Genomic DNA, 23,772 nt, shown 5'->3' with positions numbered 1-23,772 from the left:
GGGATTTATATAGAGGCAATATGATATTTTCTGTTTATTATCTATCCCTTTCTTAATGATTCACAACATTCTGGTCGCTTTTTTGACTGCTGCTGCACATTAAGTGGATGTTTTCAGAGAAATATCCACAATGACTCCAAGATCTCTTTCTTGGGTGGTAACAGCTAATTTAGATCCCATCATTTTATATGTATAAATGGGATTATTTTTTCCAATGTGCATTACTTTGCATTTATCAACATTGAATTTCATCTGCCATTTTGTTGCCCAGTCACCTAGTTTTATGAGATCCTTTTGTAGCTCTTTCCAGTTCACTGGATTGGGCATTGGATTGGAAATCAAGCAATCAGAATTCTATTTCCAGCTGTGCCACTGACCTGCTTTGTGACCATAGGCCAATCACTTCTCTGTCTCTCTTTCTGTTCCCATTGTTTGTCTGTCTTATTTAGTTAGACTGAAAGCCCTGTGGGGCAGGGACTGTCTCCTGTGATGTGTTTGTATGGTGCCTAGCACAATGGGCCCTGATCTCATTTGGAACATGTAGGCACCTTTGTCATACACTGCTTTAGAAAAGGAGACAGCTGGCCAAAATGATCAGAGTTAGTTTTACTGAATGGACTGGAACATTGCATGGCTCACTAGTATCTCTGGAGGATGTTAAAAAAAGCCACTAAAGTTTGACATTTTTAAATCAGCAGGTCCAGATAATTTGAATCCAAGTATTTTAAAAGAACTGGCTGTGGAGCTCGCTGGACCGCTATTGTTGATTTTCCAACACTGGAGAAGTTCCAGAAGACAGAAAAGAAAGATAACATTGTGCCAATTTTTCATGTGGGTAAATGAAATGACCTGAATAACTATAGGCATAACAGCCTGGCATCGATCTCGGGCACGATAATGGAGTGGCTGATTGGGGACTCGATTAATAAATAATTAAAGGAGTGTAATGTAATTAATGCAAATCAGCATGGCTTTATGGAAAATAGATCCTGTCAAACTAACTTGGTATTGTTTTTTTTTAAATGAGATTACTAGTTAGGTTGATAAAGGTAATAATGTTGACGTAATATACTTAGACTTCTGTAAGGCATTTGAGTTGGTAGCACACATTTTGATAAAAAATTAGAATGATATAAAATTAACATGGCACACATTAAATGGATTAAAAACCGGCTACTTGATAGGTGTCAAAATGTAACTGTAAATGGAGAATCATCATGCAGGTGTGGTTCCAATGGGGTCCCCCCAGGGATCAGTTCTTGGCCTATGTTATTTAACATTTTTATCAATGACCTGGAAGAAGAAAAAATCATCACTGATAAAAGTTTGCAGATGACATAAAAATTGGGGGAGTGGTAAATAATGAAGGGGACAGATCATGGTTAAATGTAAATGCGTACATCTAGGAAAAAAGAATGTAGGCCATGCTTACAGGATGGGAGACTCTATCCTGGGAACCCATGACTCTGAAAAAGATTTGGGATCATGGTAGATAATCAGCTGAACAGGAGCTCCCAGTGTGATGCTATGGTAAAAACAGCTGGGAGGCACAAATGGGGGAATCTCAAGTAGTAGGGAGGTTATTTTACCTCTATATTTGGCACTGTTGTGGCTGCTATTGGAATCTTGTGTTAATTTCTGATGCCCACAATTCAAGATGGATGATTATAAATTGGAGAGGGTTCAGAGAAGAGCCACGAGAATGATTAACGGATTCGAAAATATGCCTTACAGTGACAAACTCAAGGAGCTCAATATATGTAGCTTAACAAAGAGAAGTTTAAGCAGTGACTAGATTACAGTCTTTAAGTACCTATATGGGGAACAACTATTTAATAATGGACTCTTTGATCTGGCAGAGAAAGGTATAACATGATCCAATGGCTGGAAGTTGAAGCTAGACAAATTCAGAGTGGAATAACAATGAGAATAATTATTATTACATTGGAACAATTTACCAAGGGTCACAGTGGATTCTCCATCATTGATAATTTTTATGTCAAGACTGGATGTTTATCTAAAAGATCCACTCTAGGACAGACATGATCACAGTGGTCCTTTCTGGCCTTGGAACCTCTGAATCTATGAATCATGGAGAGAAAGAGAGTGCAAAATACAAATCATTTATGGAGGGACGCAATATCCGATTTGTCTTGTTTGTCCTGATTCTGGCATTCTCCCTTTAGTCCCAGCCACACTAGTGGGTATTTTAAGAATTATGATCATCAGACTCTGCTATCAGTGGCCCTGGTAGTCTATACCGGGGTTTCATAACATTTCAGAAAATAAAAGAAACTACAGATACATTGATAGCAAGAAAACTTACTATGGCCTTGATCCTACAAAATTTACGCATGTGCTTAACTTTACATACCTCAGTGGGACCACTTGCTGCATGTCAAGTCTTTGTACGATCAGGGCCTATAAATGTACTAGTTAAACATGTCAGACATTAACATGGTTCCATCCATTGTATGGACAGGGTTAAAACCAGATAAAATATAAGAAGTCAAAGTTTTATACTATTTGAATGAAGAGTTTTTCTAGGCAAAACTTTGATGTGGACCTGTTCCAGGTCTAATCTAATAGAACTTTTAGAAACTGGGACTGCACCCTCAGGTTTTCAGGCTATGTATGGGAGAAAACAGTAGATTAAAACTCAAATTGTTTTAGTTCCCCAAGCAGAGGGGAGAAGGAACAGTCCCCCAAGGAAGTCACTAACCGCCTACCCCAATCATTATAATTATAATCAGACTATTGGATTGAGTCAAAGTGCTTTACAATAATAACAGTGCATCTCTAGAGGATTCAGTGACACGAGGCATAATGAAAACACTTTCCTCTTCACCTCCCAGCAGTTATGAGAACGTTAAGAGACAATAACAGTTGATCACTTTGGCAATGGGTAGGATAGTTTAATAATCTGTATAAATAAAACTGTTTCCATAAAAATAGCTACAAAAAGAAAGGCTGTTTTCTGCTGTGTTCTTTGCCAAGAATGTTACAAAGTTTATTCCTTTCCAATTTTGAACCAAATATATAAACGCTAAAGTTAGTCTTCTGGCAATTTACTAACTTTATTATTTTGCCAGCTGAAGTCTGCATTTAGAATAGCTCAGAAGCTATAATTACTGATTACATCGTAGCCTAAAACTACCTAAGAAGTTTTGGGATTTTTTGTTTTTAATTGCAATCTACATAGATAGGATGAGCACAATAAAATATTTGTAGTTGTTTTAGAGCTAAAATGAAACATTTTACTCCTTCAGCTCTCCTTTAGTCTTAGATCTTGATCCAATGAAGACTGTGCATAAAGCTACGCATGTGCTTACGTTGTCACAGTATCGGGCCTTATTTTATACATAGGCTTGGCAGAATTTGCTTTTTATTTTTTATAATTGCAATAGATAATATCAATGTTTATTTTTAAGCATTCTTTTTCAATTTGTATCAATTTAGATTTTCACAGTTGCAAGAAATTACAGGGGATGAGACAGTTATTTAATGGCAATAGATGCTGAGATTCAAAGAGTTAAAGCTCTATAAACCATTAAAACAGAAATCATCAACATCATACATCAAAATATACAAATTAAATATCCTTAAACCAACAAATCATACCTGTTTTTACTACTCATTTGCTAGTCCATTTGTAACAAGCTTTACTGGAAAGTCTAAATCACTGGATATTTACTCTATTAAATTCTTAATTTGCCTATCTGTAAATTTCAGTTATCATCGATGGAAATACTTTGTTGTCGGCTTGTGTGTGTATGAAATTGACATTTATCGACATTTACTAATAAAAATCTAAACCTCCCAAGCCTATTTATATAGTGTCTTTAAAACTGGTTTTCAGGATGCTTTAAAGCAGTGGTTTTCAACCTGTGGTCCATGGAATTTAATATAATATTCAACCATCTGATAGAATTTAATATAATATTACACCTCTGCTATAGAATTTTACACTATGGTGCAAAAAGCTTCCTGAAAGATAACTCTCTATTAAATTCTATATATTTTTCTTATAACCCTATTACATTTCTATTGAACTCTAATTGGTTTCATTCCTTTCAAATTCTACAACAGTTATTTTATCTTCTTATAGAAATAACTTTATCAACTTAAGATTAAAATAGCCATATATGTAACAAAACACTCCTGTACATCTGCTGGATTCTACTGAGATCCCAGAAATTTAGGTGTCATGTGCATTTATGACACTGGATGAAGAACCATTTGACTTAGACTTGTTATTTCCTAATATGCCAAAGGTTACATGTAGTTATTTCATTGGATGAGGGATATATAGATGAAAAGGAATTACTTTCAACTTTTTAAAAAAATACACTGTTCTTGGAAATTTAGAAGAAGGTAGAAAGAGCATCCCTCTAACTGCTCAGAGGACTACATCAAGTTCTGCCCTACATTACAGCCATGCAATCCTATTGGTGTGTACAGTTGTAACTGAGGGTAGAATATGACCCTAAAATGTAAGCTACATCAATTGTCAAAAAGCCATGTGTGGAATAGACAGCAGACATCCCATCCATGCATCACAACAGATGGAGGACTTTTTATCCTCCTTTAAACTCATGCGACAGACACAAAGCCAAAATTCCTTTCTACCACAACAATGCCTGTTACTGAAAATATCAGGGCAGTTTGTTTCTTATTTTACCTCAGGTAGCATAAATAGCCAGCCCCAATGTCCTGCAGTGTACAGAGCTGCACTTAACTTGAAGCCAAGCTGCTGAACTGACCTCACCGCCAAGCGTTTCCCATCTGTATATCATAAATTCACAAAAGGGCATCCTGACACAGCGATGATCAATAAAGAGACTGCACATGAATTCAGGTTTTCATACGCAGCATGAGACAGCTAGAAGACAGAAAGCAAGCCCGCTAGCTAGCTAATCTCCTTTTTATACACTACAAATGAGTAACAAAGTTAACCGCAGCAGCATGTGTAGCACAGACCACCTTCCAAGCATCTACCTGTTCAGGAGTGACTAAATCATTAGACCAGTTTGATTAAGCAATTGGATGTGATGGAGGCCAGCATGTGCTGCTACTGAATGTGAGACACGAATGCCTGCTTTTATTTAATCTAACCCCTTTCTTCTCCAAAGGGCATTGGACTCTTCAGAAAAGAGAGATACTTTTGCCTCCTTCTTAGATAAAGCTACCTATTGTGCTTACAGCTCTGTGGAAGCAGTGGTCTGGGGTTCAGATGAGTTCTAGCAAGCCTCACTGGCAGGTTCGGCTCACTCAGTTTTGCAACTATTTTGACCAGGATCTTAAAGCGAAACTGCATGAGCTACCTGGAGTGCAGGGACCAGTGGGGTAGGAGGGAAACAGCAGCCACAGTGGGGCAGCTACAGGCCCCTGCCCTCCTGCAAACAGAAAGGCAGGGTGAGGATTAGGTGGAGCTTTGACTCTGTTTCCTTCCAATGCTCTGACCAGCCGAGCTGTGGTAATGGGGGCACCAGGAAGGGGATTGTGACTAGTGTGCTCCCTCAGGGCAGATTGTAAAGTTGCATCCGAGCCCCGTGTAATTTAATTATTTATTTCCTTCCACCATTTCCGGTTTTCAGCAGTGCCAAAAATATCATTGGGATAAAAAAAACAAAAAAAAACCCCCAAACCCAACAAAACAATATTTCCCAAGGGCAGCACTAATTTATAGATGGTTAGTCAGCATCCTGCTGAAGAAGAAAGTCATTCCAAAAGTGCTATTGAACGGTCCAATTAGAGCAAAACCTTCTCGTTTAATCTTTAATAAATTAAATTCTTAACTTCTGATAAGCCACTTAAGCATTTCTATAGACTGCTGTTCGGTGGTGTTTGCTGCTCTTCAGAAGGATTTCTACTGGTTGTTCCCTGGCACTTCGCAAAGAGTTGTCTGTGTTGCTATGAACATTCATTCTGGGGTTGGCATTTTCTCCCGGTCATGATGACTGGGTCCTTTTGAGGGGAGAGAGATGACGTGTAGGTACCTGAGGCCTTGCCAGCAGTGCTACTCTGGGCAGAAAGTTCAAGGAGCTTGAGAGAACTCACCACGCTGTTGCTGGATTGTTTCTAGAAACCTTTTCCACAGCTATGAAGAGGTTAACTCCCAAGCTGCTGCCATCTGCAAAGTGTTACCACAACCTTGGAGCCACTGGCAATGAGGATGGGTTCAGGCAGTAACCCTGCCTGCAAACATCCTCTCAAGTCCTTAACCCTGAGTTCACACAGCCCTAGGATGCTACTCTATACAGTGGTGTGTGGGGCAGTCAAGCACCTCAGGAAAGTCCATGGTGCTATGTGGGGGAGGGAGCAGGGGTTGATATGGCCAGAGCAGGAGCTGCGGAGGCAGAACAGGTTTTAAAAGAGACAGTCACTTAATTTTATGTATAATTTTGACAAAAAACCACCAAGTGACTTTGGACACTTGTAAGAATCCTCACGCTGGATGTGGTGTAGTGAATATACAGTGGTCACCCTTAAAAGGCCAAAAAAAAAACCCAGGAATTGCTACACTCTGTCAGATACTACATTAGAAAACACTGACCATTTAAACAGAGACACCCTCCAAATACCACACCCTTGCAATGGCCATCAGGAGGGGGCACTGAACCTGGGAATCGTAAAGCATGTGCCTCTCCTTGCCTGAGCTAATAGACTTATGTCTATTAACCAAAGTCATAGCAGGCTCATCAACCACTATATGCAACCAGCCACCATTAGAGGGGGCCAGGGTACCACTCTGAGTGGGTGTAGGTTACATGAACGGTAGTTGTAATTTCCTCTGGAAATAAGCAGTCGAGTTGACTATAAAGTATTACAAAGAATCTTGCAGGTCTCCTACTGTTCCTTTCAGAACGGGTTTTTATACTGAGTTTAAGTTATTAAAACCAACTGGAAAGGCAACTACATACTTTCCTGCTATTGATGTAATGGAATAAAAGGCTTGTCTTAGAAATTAATTTACTATTACATTGCCCAATCTAGGAGATCGGCGTCCCCAAGGAAATCTCTGATCTTTTCCCAGAGCAGCTCAAAAACAAGTCCCGGGAAAATGAAAAGCGGAAAAGCTGTTCTTTTTCCCATTAGTTGTTTTTACTTCAGTCATTCGTCCATCGCACACTGAAATTTTCTGTTGTTTGCATGAGTACAAAGTGGAATTAAGCCAGAGCACAAGGAGGAGGAAAACAAGAAAGTGCATTTTCCCAACAGCTTCTTTTAAAAAGATGTCTGTCACGGCAAGGAGAAGCCTAAACAGTTTTCTGTCCCTTAGAAGGGGAACAGCAGGAACATCAAGAAACCCTGACAGAGATTCAAACAACATAGTGTGAATTGTACATTATTCACAAAAGCAGCTGCAAAACTGTGGTGCACTGTAACACTAATGGACATACATTGTGATTTCACTGACTGATGGCACACAGCATACGGAGCAATCACTTCGCTCACCACTGAAGTGCAGGCACTTGCTCCATTCTGGGGTGGAGCATGGCAAGTGTTTAAAAATGCACAGAAGCTACACAACAGGGTAGAGAGGCAGATGTAAATCCACATTTTGGGATTTGGCTGGAATCAGGTTAATACTCTTGCAGTAAGTGTCATGAAGTTATTACAAAAAAAATAGCCAGGACCTTGGTTTAGTCTCTCCTCAGAAAGAAGGGACCCTCTGGCTGAGCAGCATCCCTTAGAACCAGTGCAAATGGCATCAGCACCACATACTGAATTACCAGTACTGCTTCATACCACTCCTGAGTCTTCCCGAGTGATCTAATTCCCAGCAGGGCTGTCCCTAGGGGTGCAGGGGGCCTGGGGCAGACATGACAAAACCGTCACTTCTGGGACCGGACTGTCACTTCTGGGAATGACTGCACTGGCCAATCGCACTGACCTGTGGGGCCCACCCCAAAGCGTGGGTCCTGGAGCGGTCGCCCTGATTTGCCATACCCAAGGGACGGCTCTGACTCCCAGGGACTGAGGTCAGCATTGCTTAGCTGTGAGATCACAGTTGGAGGTGCTAGGATGTCACATGCTGTAACACACCTTTGAAGAGAACAGTCGGTATATTTTTAGATATGGATACATCAAGACTCATTTTGGGGTATCTGTGCATTTCCTTCAGCAAGTCAACACTCAAACTAGGCCCCTCTACAGATGAGCATTAACATGGGGACAAATCCAAAGATCCTCACTCAGTTTATACTCTGGCAAGCTCTCAGTGGTTTGCTTGAGTAAGGCCCCCCTACAAATATGCAGGGAGTCAGGATTTAGCCAATAATCATTAGTATAAAATACACAATCTGCTCTAGAGCTGTAGGATTAAATCCCTTAAATACCGTAACCACTGAAGGGAGAGGAAAGGAAAAAAAATGAACTAAGACAGGCAAAGAGAGCGATGGCTGATGGAAAAAGAGCGAAATGCAAGGCATAGCTTAGAAGAGAGTAAAATACAAACGGCATGGCAGAGTTACCGGGTAGCCATCTCGTCCTGACTGCCCCTGTGCAGAGTGAATAAGCGAGACAACAAGAAAAAGTCAGTCACAGTTGTACTCTCAGCAGCATGACAATACATTGCAATATGTAAAACTCAGAGCCTGACCCACGGAGAGGGCTTAGTCCCTGCTGCATCCTTGGCAGCCAGTGGGAGGTGCAAGAACTCAGCAACATTTAAGGTGCAGGCTCTTACAAGAGGAACTTTTCCTACTGGAGGGTAAACTGACACACGTGTGAATCAAATACAAATCTCTTCATCTTTCAATTGTTTTTGACTTTTTGTATACATTTGCTACTTACCAAAGGCTTTGCTCCCACACACCCATCCCCTCCTCTCATGCAATCCTATAGCGGAGTCAGGGACATATTGCCAGGCCCTGCTACAGGCCAGCAGGCAGAGTTCCCCACAGAAGTAATGAGGAACATTACTCTGCTTTAAGCAAACTGATGGCAAGATGTGCTTTGGCATGGTGCTCCCTCTGGGTTGGGGACCCTTTCTCGAGAAAAGTAGTGGGGAGAAGCAGGACGAACCCTGGCTCTGAGTCTCCGTTTGTGTGTATGACTTTGTGTTTCTCTGTCTGTGAAGACCTCAGGGGAATCTACAGGATTAGGAGCCCAATCTGTGATCTAGGGCATTTCAGCAGTGTGGGGAGACAAACCCCGCCCTCACTTGATGAAGGGATTTGGGTGAAACACTTCTGTGAGGATTTCCCCTCTCCACATCCCCCTTCCATTGTTTTCTCCATGGGAGGGGGAGATTTCCCAATCCCGTTCAAGGTTTTGCATCTGTTTAGGGTGAAGCTAAAATAGAAGTTGAGCTCTACACAGAAAATATCTTATTTAATCATCCAGATCTGCACCATCAGCAAAGGGACACAAAACACAGCTGGCCAAGGACATTTCTCATTTTCTATTCTCCTTGTTTTTCAAAGTAGTGTTTGCAGCTAGATATAGGGTTAAACATGTAGTTAGCTGCCCTCCAGGATATACAAAAAAGTGTACAAGTTATACAGATTCCAAGTACGGAGCTGTTAAATTTCAGGGTTGTATCTAGTACAGCAATGTCATGTGACACTGTATACATGCACTTTATTGGCATGATGTTATTACACAATTGTAGCTGCATTCATACATTTCTTATTGCATCAACTTTCTATATTTTCTCAGGTTTCCTTCAGTCTAAATACAGTAGCATCCCCATCTACTAAAGAGACACTGCAGTATTTAACACACACTCTACAGAAATGTAGGTTCTTCCAGGAACAAGACATTAATTACAATAACTCATTTAACAAATCGTAGACTTCAGATAAAATGTACAGTAAAATTTTTATGAAGGCTTATGGTACCGGACGACTGAAGCACAAAATATGTAAGTAGGAAACACTGTGTAAATCACAACCCTCATTTATTGGTAAGTTTCCATGGTCTGTAACTTAATACATAAAGTGTTTGTTAATATCTGTTACAGTAAATGTTAAATTATAGTGTATGGTAAATCTATCCTTCAGATTGTAGAAACTTCCTACTCTGCATGTGATTTTAATATCCTCTGTAACTGAGTCTTTATAGAGTATTTGACTAGCACACTCCTTATCCTACAGACAGAATGATCCATCATCTAACAGCCCTAAATACTGTACCACAGATTCTAATACTTCATACATGCAACTAATTTATGACAGCCAAAAATAAAACACCAGAACTACTACTAGTGGCCAACATAATTGAGAATGTATTTTAGCATAATGTGACGCTATATGTATAGAATGTAATCAGTTCCTTATGGCCAAAAATCAAGAAACATAAGAAAGCAATAGACTTAACTGCAATGCTGCTGACATAAAATAACATTGTGTTTCTGTGGGTTTTAGGACTTTTTTTTTCTTTTTAAAGAGTTTAAAGAGTCTTTGTCAAGAGTTGTAGTTTAAGCTACAGATTTAGGGCTTGTTAAGTAAAATTTTACAAAAGGTTAAAAAAATTTAAATGGGTGTAGGGGGAAAAGAGTCTTGTTTGTGAATAAAATGTTTGTAGTGGTTTAGCTGCAGGAGCGCCCCCTAGTCGATCTTCCCAGCTGCCTGACATGGCTGCGGGTCTCCCCAAGAGGAGGAAGTCTCTGTCTCCAGTGTCCATGGGAGTGGGCTCTGGCCCACCGGCTAATTGTTCCATCAGTCTTAACCCCTTCGGGGGCTACTGGAAGGGCTCAGCCCTGAAACATTTTGACGCAAAAAGGGAAAAATCAACTCAGTACTGGACCAGCCCCAAGCTTCCCGTGGGGTGTCCTTGCCCTTTCCTTAGGGCTTAGTTCCTAAGCAGTCTCTTGGTAGAGCGTTGCTCTCTCATGGGGGCTAACTGCCCCTCCCTCGGGGCTGCTCCAGCTAACCTCTCCACTAGCAAAGCTCCATTTGTGCAAAGAGACAGAGCTCCATCCTTCTTCCTGGCCACTCAGCCCTGGACTGGGCCAGGTTCTCTCCTTTTATTCCTTCAGGTATGGCAGGCAGGGCTATTTGGGCCCAAAGGATCTTGTTAGCTCCTTCTCTGCTGGCATGGGGCCTCTCTGCCTCACCACAATCTCCCCCATGCAGTGTCTGCAATTCAACAGCGCGGTAACCAGCTAATCAAAGTGATTGGAGACTAAACGAAAATGGTTTCTAAATATGTTGTTCAAACTAAATAAGATTAATAGAAGTGAACAGACAGCACATACAGTGACATTTCAGGCCTCAATCCTGCAATTGACAGGATGCAGGCAGACTGCAGACACCTTGTGCTATCAACTGCAGGAGTGGAGCCTAAATTGTTAAAATATTCACTTTTAATCATTTAAGGTATGGTAAGCAACAAATGCAAAGAAATGTGTCTTTTAAAATATATAGGGAGTTGGAAGTAGGTCATCTTTTTTTATGTTTAGCTACAAATAAACTAAAAATAATAAAATATTTTTCTGAATTCCAATCAAATTCGAATAATTTCATACATTGCAGAACACAAATTTAATCCAGAGGTAGGGTGACTATATGTCCCATTTTGGCCTGGCCAGGACAGTCCCTTTTTTAAGCCCTGTCCTGGCCATCCCAGCTTTTTTGGCAAAAGTGGGCATTTAGAATATCAGGGTTGGAAGGGACCTCAGGAGGTCATCTAGTCCAACCCCCTGCTCAAAGCAGGGGCAATCCCCAGGCAGATTTTCACCCCAGTGGCCCCCTCAAGCATTGAACTCACAACCCTGGATTTAGCAGGCCAATGCTCAAACCACTGAGCTATCCCTCCCCCATTTGCTCTTACCAACTTGATCAGTTCACAAACACACATGGGACAAATACCCAGTTTTGTCAAAAAAAGTGGGGCGCAGAGGAACGTGCGGGGAGGCAAGCAGCGATGCCAGCCCTGCGCAGGGAGGGAGGCAGGGCTCGCACAGGAGGCAGGTATGGCTCGGGCGAACAGCGACCCCAGTCCCAGGGGGGCAAGTAGGGCTTGGTTGAGCAGTGACGCCAGCCCCAGCCTCGCCGGGGGGGAGGGAGACAGGGCTCAGGCGGGCAGTGATGCCAGCCCTGTGTGGGCAGGGGGCGAAGACTTGGGCTAGCCCTAAGCAGTGTCTTGTTTTCCCTTTGGGAAAAATGGTCACCCTATCCATAGGGTACTTTAGTCATTCTTGGGAAACTGCCCAAAATACACCATGAAAGCTCTGTGGGGTTAAATCCAGAGCAGAATGTCTCGAAGACGGAGCCTTAGGGCTTAGCTCCAGTAGGTCAGTGTGTATAATGATTTTGCTGAAGAAGCAAAAACGTGCTCTGGATTTTGTGCATAACCGGGAAGTTCAGGAGCCAATACCCAGCTCACCTCAGTGCCAAGTAACCTGGAATCACTTGCTTCTAAATTGTTTTTCCCCCCAATAAATGTTCCCTCACTAATATTACGGAGACCCATCTACTCATTGTACTATGTGGATAAACAGACTGTGCTGAACTTTTTAATTAGAAAATATTTACAGGAAAATGATTTCACTGACAGACTAAACTCCTAAATACCAGCGAGCTGGGACAAATTCATTTGCCTGGGCTTCTGCAGACAGATACCCCCACCGATTGATTGCACAACTTTTATAACAGAATGTGTGCCTGGGTAGAGTTTCAGACAAGCCCCATTTCCCTCCTCTCAGCGGGGGTTATTGGTCAAAATCATTGTTAACTGCACATTCTTCTATGGTTCCCACTAAAATCTAAGCCAACGTAGCAGTTTTGCCCACATTTCTCCAAGTTTTCAGATTCAAAAATGAACCTGAAAGAAAAATGAAACCTCAAGGGACATAAATGCACATTAACTGAAAGTATAAACACAAAATATTGTTCAAACCCACATGAACTAACACTGCTGAGTTTTACAACCCTAACATTTTACTTGCGTTTCATCATTGGTTCAAGGTTTTAAATGAAATATATAGAATTGGAGATTAACTAGATCAAAAGATGGTTTATCAATGAATTGCAGAGATTACTGGAATAACTCTCTCCCAGTGTCATTGGGCCTTGGCAGGAAGGGAATGGCATTTGAAGAAAGACAATGCCATTACATTGCTTATCAAGAAAAGCACGGCAGGTTTTAAATATAAAGAGTAGGACTTTCAAAAGCTGTTGAAGGTTTTAGATGCCTTTCATTGACTTTCAGAAAGTCAATGGAAGGTGGCAGGTGCCTAATTTCCTTAGGTTCATTTGAAAATCCCACCCATGACAGCATTTAACTGGTGCCAGTAAGGCTAACTTCTCACCCTAAGAGCACTGGGAAAGTAACAGATTCGGGGATTTCATTGGAGGGGATAAAGACGGATGTGTCTGAAAGTTGTCTTAGGAGGAGGGATTAGCACATGTTCAACTACCATCCCTTCAAACAATGCATTCACCATAAAGGTTCCAGCCATGCAGCAAGAGATTTTTATTACTCACCAAGCAGCCCCGAAGAGAGAAGAAAGCTATACATTTTTTTGGCTGAATCACAGTGGTGTGGGGTTATCAACATCACTAACGACATGCAGTATCAACCAAATGAGACACAATAGGAGGGAGAAGCGAGATGACAGTTTTCAAATTTAAAACATCAAAACATTAAAATATTAATACAGTGTGCAAATTTTTTGAGCATGGAGACTGACCAAAGAATTCCTTAAAAAAAAAGAGAACTATGTTTTTTTACAGAATATTTGCTGGGTTTTAAATTGCCACAGGCTCCTTAGAGCAGCGAGTTAAGCATTTTTAAAGCTTTTTTTTTTTTTAAAACTAGTTGTCTACGATCAAGAGAGGGAGGGAGGGGAAAAAAAAAGTAGCATCTGGTACCAATTTTCCTTCCATACACACCTCTACCAAAAAAGGCTGTTCTTGTGAAATGATACAGAAAGGAAAAAAAATTGCCTTAACTTTGTTGACCCAAGAGTAAAATCCACGGTACTTACTGCAGGTCCTGAAAAACAAAAGCAAACCCCCAAACACTTATTAACCACAAGAAAGCAAAGTATCATGCAATACAACACAGTATGTGGTAGGGAGGGTCAGGATGTCAGAGCAATATTTCTACTTTGCATCAAGTTTGGTGGGATTCCACATGTAGATAAAACACAGCATCTACAACCCGGTTCTGGGGTGAGTGTTACGCAGCTGTACATGAACACTCCCACACTAGGATAAAATTGAATCTTCATCTCTACCATGTGAGCCTTGGAGAAGGCGTGGAGCTGGCAGCAGCAAGTGGCAATGCTCTAGAGCTAAAAGTCTGTGGAACGTTCAGCTGCCATTATGGAGTTCTCTGCTCTCATCTCTGGTGTCTGTAGTAGGAGGCCAGGTCTATACTACAGCCTTCCGCTGGCATAGCTATGTCAACTCACGGGGGTGAGGTGCTGTGTGGACCCCTGTCTGACGCAGCTGTGCCGGGAAAGGCCCCTAGCATAGATGCCGTTATGCTGGCACAGCTGTGCTTCTGATGGTATAGCTTATTTCAGTTGGGGGTAGGGCTGCGCTGGTTTTGCTGGGATAAGCTGCGTCCCCATTAGGAGCGCGTTGTCGCTATAGTACATCAGTATACCTATTCCAGCCAAGCACTCCTAGTGTAGACCTGGCCGATGGAAGGGAGCTACTGATGCACAGCAACTTACGAGGCACAAATTCCACCACCTCTGAGCATCTGTGCAGCAAATTTCACCTACTGATCTCCACACTTCACTGAACATTCTCCTGACTCCCACTCCTGCCCCTAACCACTGGGTCATGCTGCTGCTGCTAACTTATGTTACCATGAGAGGGGAACATGCCGTGCGCTAAGCCCAGGGCAAGGTAACTGAAAACAAAAGAAAGACTCCTCTAGACTTCAATGGGCTTTAGATCAGACCCAGAGAACTCAGGTCTCAAGTGGTGATGGTGGCAGCGGGGAACATGGCATCTCCTGCTGCACAACCATCCCCACCATGCAGCTGCCTACTCCAGACCAATTTCTGCAGCATTCCCACACTCCCATCTCCTCAGCACTGTGCAGCAGAGGTGAACATTTGGGCTGTGGACCAATGGCATCCATGTTCCACTCTTGTTTGAGAGGGTTTTTACACTATGTGTTTTTGGGCCTCTTCATGCTCCATTTCCTACATGATCAAAACCAGAAATGGATTCAATGCAAAAAAATAAAAAAATAAATAAATAAAAAATGTGGGAGGAATTAAAACAGAAAAAAAAAGAAGCTTACTGGAAACTCAGTTTTAAATGAAAAGCATATTTCTGTTTCTTTTTATGAGTCTTTTCAAGCTCTCAATTTTTTAAAAAAACTTACTTTAAAACATCTAAGTGTTTAAAAATGAAACAATAAAAACCAAATAATAGTGCAGAATTAGGATCCAAACCAACTATTTATTATGGCACAGAGTACATACTGCCAGGAACTGGCCTGTTAGCATCAATAGGCCAGCTCAATGTATTCCGCACAAGACCTGGTAGCATCTGGGCCTGAACATGGTGAGTTCATTGTGAATGCTGTAGGTTATATTTTAGAAGAGCATACATCCAAAGTTTCATTTGTTACAGGGGCAACTTGGTCCATCTCCGGATCAGGACCATTGTCTTTACCTTAGGATATGTACATGGCTGTTACTGTACTTTCACAGGTTTAAATTCTTATGACCAGATCCTAAGCTGTTATACATTGGCATAGCTACATTGAACTTAGTGGACCTATTTACCAGCAGTGAATCTGGCTCTTAATGTAAACTGATTTATTAACTAATTTTTACCAATTTACCCATGTAAAGCCCCTTTTCATGTTAATGAACAACAAATTAAGTGACGTGGTCAAGACATTTTAATATGGGATTGCAATGACGTACCTAATTTCCTTAGGCTTTGTTGTCTTTTTGCTTTAATTCAGATACCGTGTCCCTCAAATATATGCAGGCAACTATGACATCTGATCTGCCTTATAAAATGCCTCAACCTTGGTCATGAGGCTCAATCGAATTGAATGGATCGCTGTAGATCATCTTTTGCAACATGCAGCTCAGGGCAGTAGAACTTTGATGTCCTGATTGATATCAGAGTTATGTTAAACTTTTACTGATAAACAGCAGAATTTGACTAGGAATTTTCATTAATGCTAAAAGTTATAGGAGACCCTCAAGGGATTTATGAATAAATCAGATTTGATTTTTAAAATAAATATTGTCCAAGAACTAAATCATTTCTGACTTGCTCAATGTTTTTCACAGACCGGTCATGAGACACTTGTCTGCTACAGATGAAGTATTTTTTTTTTTTTTTTTTTACACAAGGCAATAAGCAAAGAAGTGAGCGATGTGCCAAGGGGCTCTCTCTCCTTCCCTTAGATGTAGACACACTGCATGAGGCATTCTCCCTTTCTGAGAAATTTGCCAAAATTATGAATAATAAAGTTGACCAGTGACAATTATTTTCAACGTTCTACAGACAGAATGAAATCAGTTGGAAATTATTATTATTATAACAAGTAAAAATTGGAAACAGCCTTTGTAAATTTGGGATTCCATAACAAATTACTTCGGAGGCATATTTCATAAAGGAAAACAGGAAGACAAAATAACCTACAGAACAAAATCTGAGCCGTTTCTGACAGATACCCCATTAACAAACAGTGTTGGCAGGATGCCATTTTTATATATAACCTGCAGCATTTATTACTGCTAGATTTAAACAACTCCTATAATTATGACTTTACGTTTAATAGCCAGAACTCTAAATGCATATAAAATTATTTGAAAATGCTCACAGGTCCCCAAAGGTGGATGTGTTGGAGGAAAAAGAAGTCAGATTAGTTAGCTAACAATCTAGCTTTAGTTATTTAATATTAATATATATTTAGATTGTGGTAGTGCCCAAAGGCCTACCAGGATAGGGCTCTGTGATGCCAGGCACTATACAAACATATGGTAAGTGACAGCCCCAGGACCAAAGAACTTACTATCTTTTGCTTTCATTATTTTTGGAATATAGCTCATTCCAAACAGTGCTTCTCCCACTGACAGAGCTTCTGCCATTTGCAGAGATCAGAACAGAGCATCTTCACCAGACACACTGCAGCGCAGTACGTATAGACGTGGCCTTAATCAGTTAGACCTTATCTACACTGGGAAAATGGTTAATGTTTGAAAACATATTAACATGATGTTAACAAGACTTTGCCCTTAGTGTGGAAAAGGACAGTTATATTTAAAAAAATATATTAGCTGGCTGTAGAGGATAATCATGAACAAGCTAACACTTTTTAGATATCACTTTTCCTTGTCTATACCAGGTGCCAAGTTGTGTTAGCTAAAACATGTCAGCTAACACATTTTCTAACAGGATGTGTTTTCCCTCTGTAGAAATTGCTTTGATGGCAACACCTTGGATAAGTTCTTTAGCTTAGATCCTACTTAACTGGTGCTATCTACACTGTTTTCTTCCCACTGCAGATGAGAAGCCACCTGTGTTGCAGATGAATCAGTTGAGTCAGCCCTCCTGCAATGCCTTGTATATAGAAAATTATCCTAAAGCCTCCTAGTCCTAGCAAGAGTGCTGAGCACTATGGGATAAATGCTTCAGAAAGCACTGGGATAGCCATGGATCTGTAGTATGCTCTACAGAAACATACTGTAGCAGTTCCGTCCAAAACAGTTTTGGCTGCCTGAACACGTCAAACGGTTGCAAAGATAAGTGAGACCCACAAGCCAGTTGATGCACTCAATGTTCACGTAGTGGCTTTCTTGGTTTCTGTAGATACACCTGAAAGGTGGGAGTCGGATGGTGCTTCCCAAGTAAGACTGATTAGTTGTTTAAAGTATCTTGGTCCCATAGTTGCAACATTAAGATACGCTGATTTTTTTTAAAAAGCAGCCTCTTCTAGAAAGCTGTAACCTGAATGCCCATTACAAAAGGTGATTCTTTCTTTGTATATAGCTTTGAGACATATGTGCAATTCATGGCATTGGCTGCTCCTCTGTCAGAGACCTGGAAATAATTAAATAAGAGCCAGATGACTGCAGGAGTAAATAGAATGGGTCAGATAGAGTCAATAACTCAGTAAATCTGTGGACTGTTTAACTGTATTGACACTGACAAAAATGCTTTCCAAATCTATGCATTGTTCCTGTTTAAACATGAAGGTCGGTAAAGAGCATTAGAAGAAATTTGAGCTGTAGCCAGGGGTATAAAGGCAAGAAGGGTTTGGGGGACTCAAGCAACCCCCAAATTCACATTTGCTTTGCATGTTCCACAGACATTTTCACAACACTCAGACCATGTACAAACATGCCTGCGCATTTACTTTTGAAGTGTACAGTCCTGGCTCCTAACACACTTATGTCCTGACCAGGCCAAAGGACAAGAGCAGGCACATGCAGTGGAACTCACAGGGAGAGAGTTTCAAACGACCCCAGTGCAGGGCTTCGGATGGGTTTATGGGGAAGTTTCTTTCCACTAAAGGCTGCCTCTGCACTGAAAATTGACAGCACTTATCCCATTGATAGCCTAACACGGTACAGTACTGGCAGGCAGGCAGGCCTACTATGTATGTGGGGAGGGGGCAGCTCTGGAAAGCTGTATCACTTCCAGAAGTGAGCAGCTGCGGTACGACCAGGAGCCAGGAATTCCCCTGCTATTCCTCCCTTCATGGGGTAGAAACAATTTATCTTTTTGTCCCCAATCAGTAAGAGCAGAGGTGGAGGGGAAGGTGATAATCCCTTTGGAATGTGGTATTTAGCACCTATCTGGTTTGGTAAGAATTGCTGAATTCCAAGCAGATTAGCAGAGTGAACCTATTTACGTTTGGCTGCACTGGCACTTTTACCCAGTGTTGGTCTAGCACTAGTGCAGGTTCACCATGAGTAGTAATAGTGGAAGTGCTAGCATGGCCAGAATATCAGCAGTTTTACCACCTAACTTTGCTTTGCATTTGGCCCAATGACACCACAGTTCAGACGTGTCCTTTAAGTACTTTAGTTTTTCTAAAGACATTTTAAATTAATTTTGAAATGGTATTTTATCCACCCCATAAACAATGCCCATCATCAGTTGTCTTCAGTGTGCTTCAAGAGTGACAAACTCTTTGTAAATTCCTATCATTTATAGCTGTCTGGTTAATTTTTATACTGTCCGAATCTAAACAGAAAAGAAATGGAATTCAGTCGTGTTTTAAATCAAGAAGTGGGTGTGGTTGGAGGAGCCAGGCTGATCTCTCCAACATCACTGTGGAAAGCTGCTTGATTTTAAAACAAATTTATTGAATGCCTCCTATGTATTAGAAAGCTTTAACATTATAATTTTAACAGCTGCCAGAGAAAGGCCTCCCCCAGGGCTGAGCCTTCTGGCACTAAGACAGTATTTGTCTGGAGGCTGTGAAGTTGTAACCACATAGAGTCTCCAGGGAAGGATGCTATCATGCTAGGCAAACAAATTTTTATTCCCATTTATCAGCTGTGGTGAAAGAACAAGGACCTGGTTTATGTGTGGTAAGATTCTGAAACAAATATATAAATATATGTTCAAGCTATCTATGAAAACAAACTTTTGGCAGCTATGCCAAAACCAATACGCAGAGGGAAGTCTGCTCTTTGCCTTTCTTTATATCTGTAATACAGCATGACAATTCTCAGGGGCTTCATTACATAGGCTGTGTTTAACCACTTTGCTGTATCTAGTGTATTGCGTTGTGTGCTTTTGTTCCGTCTCAGAGTAAGGCATAGCTTAACCATCTACCACAAGTGTGCGCCGTAGGAGCCTCCCTGCCAAAAATAACTACAGCTTCTCCTTGGTTTCCCTCCTCAATTACAGAAAAATCTAAAGAGACATACTTGAGTCTCATTAATTCTTTATAATTCCGCTGCTGGTTATCCTCTGATCCCAGGGCAGTTTGCTGTTCCTTAAGAGGAAGGATATTCTTGTGGTTAATGCACTGAACTGGAACTCAGGAGACCTCAGTTCAAGTCCCTGCTCTGCCACAGACTTCCTGTATCACCGTGGGCAAGTCACAGTCTCTGTGCCTCTGTTCCCCATCTGTAAATTAGAGATAATAGCACTGCCTTTCTCTCTTTTAGTGCTGTATATGTAAAACGTAAGCAGCTTTTTGGGGCAAGGTTAGTCTCATACTGTGCCTGTTCAGTGCCTAGCACAATGAGGCCCTGATCTCACATTGGGACCCTAGATGGTATTTTAATACTATTGCTACTAGCATCACAATAATCGTATTTTCAGGCAGTTCACGTGAAATATTAAAAAATGTAGTTTGAGTACAAATTTTCACAGGTCATCATCCTGAGCCTCAGTGATGTCTTTAAAATGTTTGATGACTAAATAGATCGACAATGTCGTAAGAGAAAATTCAATAAACTGATGTATTTAAACACTATTCACTGTTTGAACGTTGCATTTAGCACTTGGTTGAATCTTATAGTCAACCAATAACTTTATGGAGCAGAGTGCAACATTAAGAAATCCAAACCACATGACAGGATACTCCACCTCGACAGTTGGACTTAGTCAAGCAGAACAGAGTTCACTGTAGCAGATTGGATCGCTGTCCCATGAAGTCCAATATTCTTTTGCTGGTTGCAACAATCCCTGATGTTTACCTGGCCCAATATGTGATGTCCTCTAGCGAGCAAGCAAAGGAAATGATTTCCTGACCTCTATGGCAATCAGTTCTATGGCCTGGAGTGTATCATTTACCTTGCTCCACCTCCTCATAACTGCAAGCACTGATGGTCATAAAATTATCCAGTCTGTTCTGAAAATTCAGCTAAAGTATTTGATTATATGTTCTCCTGCAGCACTGGGTTCCACAGGCTGACACCATGCTGCACTTTTATTGATATGGAATTTACCTACCCTTAATTCCATCATGTGTGTTCTAGAAGTTCATGGCTGAGTATTTACATCAGTTTGGGATATGAACAGCTTGGGCTTATAGCAGGGGTGGGCAAACTTTTTGGGCCGAGGGCCACATCTGGGTGGGGAAATTGTATGCAGAGCCGGGGCAGGGTGTGTGGGGTGTGGGAGGGTGTGTGGAGTGTGTGAGGGGGTGCAGTGTGCAAGAAGGGGCTCAGGGCAAGGGATTAGGGCAGAGGAGGGGTGCGGGGTATATGAGAGGGCTCAGGGAAGGGGGTTGGGTTGCAGAAGGGGTGCGGGCTCCGACCCAGTGCCACTTACCTAAAGGGCGCTGCGGCCCCTGGGGGAGGAGGGGCAGAGGGCTCCGTGTGCTTCCCCCGAAGCTCCCATTGGCTGCGGTTCCCTGTTCCCGGCCAGTGGGAGCTGCAGGGGGCAGTGCCTGGAGGCAAGGGCAACGCACAAAGCCCTCTGCCCCACTGCTGAGGGGCCGCAGGGATGTGGAGCCGGCTGCTTCTGAGAGCGGTGCAGGGCCCATGGTGCCATGGGGGGCAATCCCACGGGATGGATCCGGCCCGCGGGTCGTAGTTTGCCCACCCCTGGCTTATAGCAACAGATGTTGCACCATCTGAGAATATTTTTGGCTTGCCCTTGAAATGAAACTATATCCAAGGCACAGCAAACAGATGCCCCGTTGCTAATTAAAAATACATATTTACAGCACCATATTGCTTAGACCAAATTAAAAGGGCACTGTCAAGATTGAGAGGCCAAAAATTTCATCCACCTTTAATTTATATAAATGTTCACAAACTCCATGTAGTTCTTTAGATATGTTTTTACCTCCCAAAACCAACTATGTTCCACTCTACTTCTGTAGTACTGTCTAGCTTCAAAGCATAGAGCAAACAATACCCTTTTGAAGCTGATATCGAAGCAGCATTAGCCCCATTTCACAGAAAAACGGTCTTCACAAGGAAGACAGGTGTGTTCTTATCTCGAGTTAGCTAAAACATGGTGACTAACAAAAATAGAAATCCTAGCGAAGGACGAGAAGTTTATAGTTTTTACATGAGTTAGCTAGCTGAGGTAAAGGCTATGGGTGAACATGAATCTCAAGAATTTGTGCCCAAGACCAACACAACAAGTTAGGCTTAGAATTCACTCATTCCTGACTCCCAGTCTGTGAACATTTTAATAGACCATACAAGGTGTATAATGTATAAGTAATCCTAAAATAACAAGCCAGTGTACGGTTCCCGAGACACTGTATATGTGCTTTTTATATTTCTCTCTGTATTATTACCTGCTATGACTGTTCACATGCCTATCTCCCTTCTCCCTGTCCTGTCTTTCTTTGAAAACGAATGGAGCACACATGGCAAAAGGAAAAAACAGCAGACTAATAAATTACACACAGACAGACACACACGTGTGTAATCAATGTGGCAGTGCCCCTTTAAGTCACTGCGGCTAGGTCAGAATAGAGCTGAAGGGTTTTAACATCAATAGATAACCTATTGTGCACAGGAGATGGAACTTCTTCCTTTCACAGGTCAATTAGATAAAGGTGGCTAGTATCTTTATCAAGCGGTTCAAGTACTTTTAAGTACTGTTCCAGTTATAACCTGGGTGCACTGCACCACACTCCACAGGAGGAAACATGAGGCTTACCAGGTTCTCCTCGTCGTCCCGGCTTTCCCCGCCTTCCTGGAGGGCCTGTGGAAATGAGAGAAAAGAGCTACTTATTACATGGAAATCACTGTCAGAGGAAATGAACCTCACAGGCAGCAGGACCAGGAGACAATATGCAACAAGCCATTCCTTTTAAATTCAAAGCTTCCTCACATCTGCACCATCCTCCCCTATGAATCATCTGAAAAACAGTAGGTGCTAAAGACACATTTTAGTATGTCCAGTATCACAAAAAACTGTTTTGGAGAAAATGCCTCTTTTTGCTGATCCATTGCTACAGCACATGAAGGGAATGCTCTCCCCTTTACCATTCCATTTGGAGGGGAGTTCTCTATGATGTTACACCCCACATTCTTCATAGAAATATGGTTATGATATGAACATGGTATAACTAAGATATACTTTATGCAAGATGGGTCTTGTAAGGTATCATTGGAAAGGTTATAATTTACTAAATGTGTTTATCCAATTTGCATGCATGTATCATTTTTGTATCTGAAGCTGGGAATATTAACCATGTCTCTGTATTCCAAATGTTAGTGGCTTATTGAAGAAATGCACAGGAGCATAAGGATGACCCAGGAACTGTGTGCAATAGAAACCTCTCAGAGATAGCTCTACACAATGGGAACTGTTTGACCCAGGTCACAGCAAAAAAAGCTTTCCACCAAGTGCAGGGAAGATATAAAAGAGGGACCCTCATTCTCCCTACAACAACACACCTGAAAACACCTGAGGAACAAAGATTGAACTGTGGGAAGTGATGGTCCCAGGCTGGAAGGATTTTCAGCCTGTGTATGAAAACCTGGGAAAGCCAAGGCAACTTGTGCCTTAAGAATCTGCCATCTTGTTTATCAGTCAGGGTGAAAATTTGCTAATTTGTATCCTACCTATCTGGTGTGTCAAGATCAGTTTGTGGCTTTTGTTTATTTACTAAAGTAATCTGCTTTGTTCTGTTTGCTATCCCTCGAACCACTTAACATCTGCCTTTTATAGTTAATAAAATGTGTTTGTTTATTATTATTAAACACAGTTTATGCAAATTCTAACTGGGGGGAGGGGCAAGAAGTCTTGTGCATCTCTCTCTTCACATTGAAGAAGAGGGCAAATTTTATGAGCTTGCACTGTACAGATATTTCTACACAGTGCAAGACAGTAGTATTTTGGGTTTGTCTCCCAAAAGGGGTGGGCACATGAGTGCTGGGGGAGCCCTCTCACACAG

General features: G+C 41.6%; 1 protein-coding gene across 5 annotated transcripts in view; it reads right to left on the bottom strand.

The window, feature by feature from the left end:
- The window catches only part of COL23A1 (collagen type XXIII alpha 1 chain), a 322,706-nt gene that overhangs the window by 73,012 nt on the left and 225,922 nt on the right, over positions 1–23,772 (bottom strand). For 4 of the 5 annotated variants that reach the window (XM_039486355.1, XM_039486352.1, XM_039486353.1 and 1 more), the window contains exons 3-5: positions 22,530–22,574; positions 13,940–13,947; positions 8,478–8,504 (exon numbers count right to left, since the gene is read on the bottom strand). In XM_039486355.1, coding sequence (XP_039342289.1) covers positions 8,478–8,504; positions 13,940–13,947; positions 22,530–22,574 — 80 coding nt within the window. The remainder of the gene's footprint in view (positions 1–8,477; positions 8,505–13,939; positions 13,948–22,529; positions 22,575–23,772) is intronic. The other variant, XM_039486354.1, reaches the window with a different exon arrangement.

The sequence above is a fragment of the Mauremys reevesii genome, linkage group 8, assembly GCF_016161935.1.
Source record: "Mauremys reevesii isolate NIE-2019 linkage group 8, ASM1616193v1, whole genome shotgun sequence".
Taxonomy (NCBI): domain Eukaryota; kingdom Metazoa; phylum Chordata; order Testudines; family Geoemydidae; genus Mauremys; species Mauremys reevesii.
Note: the sequence above shows the minus strand (reverse complement) of the source record. Positions and strands in the feature narration are given on the sequence as shown.